This window comes from Electrona antarctica, assembly GCF_951216825.1.
Source record: "Electrona antarctica genome assembly, chromosome: 7".
Taxonomy (NCBI): domain Eukaryota; kingdom Metazoa; phylum Chordata; class Actinopteri; order Myctophiformes; family Myctophidae; genus Electrona; species Electrona antarctica.
Window position 1 is genome coordinate 39717133 of NC_136812.1, and position 4448 is coordinate 39721580.

At 40.0% G+C, this 4448-nt stretch overlaps 1 protein-coding gene across 2 annotated transcripts in view; it reads right to left on the minus strand.

Annotated features, from left to right (window-relative positions):
• Positions 1-1060: 1060 nt before the first annotated feature.
• Positions 1061-4448, minus strand: part of p3h2 (prolyl 3-hydroxylase 2) — an 81776-nt gene continuing 78388 nt past the window's right edge. For both annotated transcript variants that reach the window (XM_079507092.1, XM_079507091.1), the window contains exons 14-15: positions 4429-4448; positions 1061-3536 (exon numbers count right to left, since the gene is read on the minus strand). The exon at positions 4429-4448 is cut by the window's right edge and continues 121 nt beyond it. In XM_079507092.1, coding sequence (XP_079363218.1) covers positions 3426-3536; positions 4429-4448 — 131 coding nt within the window. In that variant the 3' untranslated portion in view covers positions 1061-3425. The remainder of the gene's footprint in view (positions 3537-4428) is intronic.

Consider the following 4448-nt stretch of genomic DNA (forward strand, 5'->3'; position numbering starts at 1 on the left):
GTTTGTTTTTTACCAGCTTTAATAATTTCTGTAGGGGCAGATGCACTTTGAATGGAGCTCATCACTTTACAGTCTGAACATGAGAATCATACCCTTCCTATGACCATATGCCTTTTCATAGTCTGCATCAATAAGTGTTTTGTAACAGCTGGCAGACCTGGGACAAATACAGTAGTTTGTGCAAATCCAGAGCATTTTAATTACGTATGTTTCTGCTTGGTGTATCATGTAAGAGTGCATTGCCAAAAATGGTAATAGAATTACAAGTATAGTCAGGGGATATTAATACAATCTGGGAATACATTTCGTACCAAGAATTTTCTTCACCAATGTGTTTGTAAAGAGGTCTACTAACATATCCCACATTGGTTTATATTCAACCACCCTAGGGGAATTTTTGACAGCTGCTGAAAGTTATACAACCATTATAAGGCAAAATGTTCTAAATGTCATTATGCTTTAAGTAGCATGTGACGTGTCAAACTAGTGGGTTTATCATCATTCTGAATCCATTCCAAACATTAGTTTTGCACGAAAAACACTCCTTGGGCTTAAAAAGGCCATAGCAGTCATCACAAATGTGATGAGGTCAGGCAAGTGTCTATGGCCGTTTTTAGCCCAAGGAGTGTTTTTCGTGCAAAACTAATGCTGTTGATGGTACCCCAACTTTCAGCAGCTGTCAAAAATTCCCCTAGGGTGGTTGAATATAAACCATATGTGGGATATGTTAGTATACACCTCTACAAACACATTGGTGAAGACATTTCTTGCTAAGAAATGTATTCCCAAATTTGACATTATACTGATAATATTCCCTGACTGTAATGGGAAGTAAAACAAAAAGACTTCCCACCATGTTGAGAAGGTCACATTAGTTGTATGGACACGTTCTTATCAGAAACAAATGAAAATGTATATTTAAAGGAATATTATATTGTTTGTGTAAAAGGAAGATGAGAATCATGACAATGACATCAACAATGAGAAATGCAGTGTGTTGAAGAACACATACAACTAATATTGAAACAAACAAACATTGAATTCTTCAATTTTGGATAAGCAATGTTCTCTTTTTTAATTTATAGGCACATACAGTACACACATACATCAATTTATGTTCTACAGCATTTCATAGTTAAATATCAGTGAAACAAAGCAAAGTGGCCACCCTCTCCATCAGACACGAATCCTTAAAAACAGCTCTTCAACATCGATGGGTTAAATTCATAGCGGTTGGAATCGGTGGAAAACAAAAAACAAGTACAGCACACATGCCACTTCAACTTCCACTGGACTTACAGTGCATGCATTTACCTGTCTGCATTGTTGGCAAAATAGGACTTATGAAAAGAAAGTAGAACTACAACCCACTTTTAAAATAACCATTAAAGATAACCATTATTCCTTGAAACAGGAATGATTGAGTTCTTTTATTAAAAAAGTTACTAGTATTAAAAGCCGACAATTGCCATAGCAGCTATCTTAAAACAAAAAACAACACATAAAACATGCATGCACGCACACAGCCACACACACACACACACACACGCTCACACACACACACACACACACACACACACGTACGTCAATGAACTTGTAAACTATTATACTGTTCTGTTTGTTCAAAGGGAGGGGTCTCTGCTTATCTCCTAACATGAGGAAAGTGCAGGTAGTGCACACAGGTAGTGACAGATAAGATCAGTCACTGGTTTCAAAAAAGAAGTCAAACACAAAATGTCAATCACAGACAAATAATATCCTTAGTTCCAATATTGTCCCCGTTCTGTGCTCTTAGCCGTTCATGTTCATGTTTTGTCTTCCAAGCTTGACAGAATGAGATTTTCTAAGCTTGATTCACACTTCGTTGCATGAAGGTGTCACGCGTCAAAAATGGCCGACCTACAAGCTCTGAAGCTCATAACGCGTGACACCCAACGGCGTGCGGCAGAGCATAAATGAGGCCAGTGGTTCCCAAGGTGGGGTCCTGGGACCCCTAGGGGTCCTTGAGGGAGTTCCAGGGGGTACCCAACTAAATTATAGTTTGTAACCAAATGGACCATTATGGGTCTGTAACTCTGAGAGGTCCCAGAGATCCATTAAAAGGGGTCTCCGTAGCCTGTTGCATATCAAACTGGGGGTCCTTGAAATGAAAATGGTTGAAAATAGGCCTATCTCACAGCCCGCTTTCCACGCCCACTTCCGGTAAATAGTGGTGTCTTTAACGTGTAAATTAGCATTTACACGTTTTTTTCTCTGGAGAATCTAAGTACATTTTCTAATGTAAAAATGTGACAGACCAATATTATTATGAAGCAAACAAGATGGTAAGTCAGCTCGAACAAACCTTACCTTGAGAAAACAAAAGTTGTAGACTTCTTAAATTACCTCTGTTAACATGTAGCGTCTATGGAGTGACGTCACGCTATCACCACTAACCCCGAAAGGGGGCGTATTAAGGGGGCGGGGAAATTCTGTGAGATAGGCTTATCACTGCTAGAGCTGTAAAAACCCCTTGTACCATATATTATCAAATGGGGGGTCCGCAGGCTAATGAAAAAGTTTGGGAACCACTGAATTAAGCTTTACAGTGACACCTACTCTGATAAAACATTATTGCTGGGGTTAAAATAAAATGTGTATATTTTGGAAAAGTTTAAAGGATTATTATCCATTATGTATAGGAGATAATTTGAACAAAGAATTTCTCAGACTGCATATTGCTCTTTGATTTGGCTTGTTCACAGTGCAGAAAACATATATGGCCCCAATATCAACGAAATACCCAAATAAATCAAATAAAATAAAAATGCAGAGCTTGTGATCGGGCGAGCTCCAGTGATTTCCCCTGCTGCTGCTTCCTTGCCCCATCAAACCCTCAATGTGGGCGGGCTCCCAGTATGTGGGCGGGCTCCCAGTATGTGGGCGAGCTCCCAGTATGTGGGCGGGCTCCCAGTAAGGCAGATTTGCCTTACCTCCAGTTCCAGTGGGACCCACATATCCATCTATTCACACCTAGCCCACGCCCAGCAACATTCAAAAGGAACACACATATCACTGATTATACACATCTTATACATATCTTTCTGACACCCCATAATACCACTATACATCCAAGTTTTTCTTTACTCCTAAAATTCCATGGAGTACAATACCAGTATTTCAGTATTTCTCTTGTCTTTATTTGCTTAGATTTGTGTTCATCCTGTAATATGGTGTCTACTACTTGCACTGATAGAATTAACGGAAAAACATGAAAATAAAACAAAATAAATCAGGACAATACAACAACGCAACAATGATCAATACCCTTCCACTTTAAATGGTACAAAAATAGAATTGTTTTTATCCAAAAGGTCGTTCAATAAATAGATAGAAATAGATAGATAGAAAGATCTGACTGTAAGGAGGGAAGGGGGTTGGTGTTGTTACAATTCATCCTTAGGGTTGATAGTAAAGCCCTGGTCCCAGTTGTGCTGGGGCTGCTGGAGAGACTGGCGGTCCAACGCCTCCATCACCTCGTCTGCTTGTAATCTCTCCTGGTGTTGTGGAAGAAGAGATGGAGGAGGATGAAGGTTGGGAAAGGTTCGATCAAAGTCAAACATCACCAAGTAAAAGTGGTTACCGGTAGTTATTATCCACTTGAACCCTAGCACCCCCTATTCATCAGTAATAGTTGAACTACAAGCTCACAGCGTGTGGCAACCAAGGGGCCAGTGAGGCTATTCAACGTTGAAGCTCTGGGCCCTAGTGGTAGGAGGAGGGACTACAGGCGGACCCGTGGATTCATGACCGGGAAACCCCGTGCAGCTGGGCTTTAACATTGAGCGCTCGGTTGCACTTCCGCATTTGACCACCAAAATTTGGTGGTCAAATGCGGAAGTAGACGTTCTGAGACGGTACTTCCGGCAGTCTTCCGGGTGCTTCAAAACGCCACTGAGCAACTTCCACTGACATGAATAGCTGGGGGGGGCGGAGCTTCGCGCCAGTTCAGTCTCTATCCTTTTATATACTCTATGGTGGCAACGCAAGCTTGTATATCAGCTATTTCTGGCAAAGAGATTTGGTGTAAAAGGAAACAAGAACAGAGCCAACTGAGGTCCGTTTCACTAAGTACAGAGGGTTTAAGTGGTTAACCATTATTCCTATTAGCAAACAAAACAAAAATGAAACTAATATAAGAAACTATTAACAGTTATAAATTATCGTTTATAATTGGATCCTTAAATGTTAATGAACTACTTACTAAGCAATGATGAATTCGCTTATCGAAGTGTTAAAAAAAACCCCAGTATGTAACAATAATAAACCATGAATTGGTGTGTTTTAACATTATGTTTTTCAGAAAACTTTTAGGATTTAGAAGTCATTTTCAGATTCCGGTGTTAATGGGTTAAGTGACAAATCAGAGTAGTGGTATGTGCTGTTTACCAATTCCCTGTAGAGCGGAT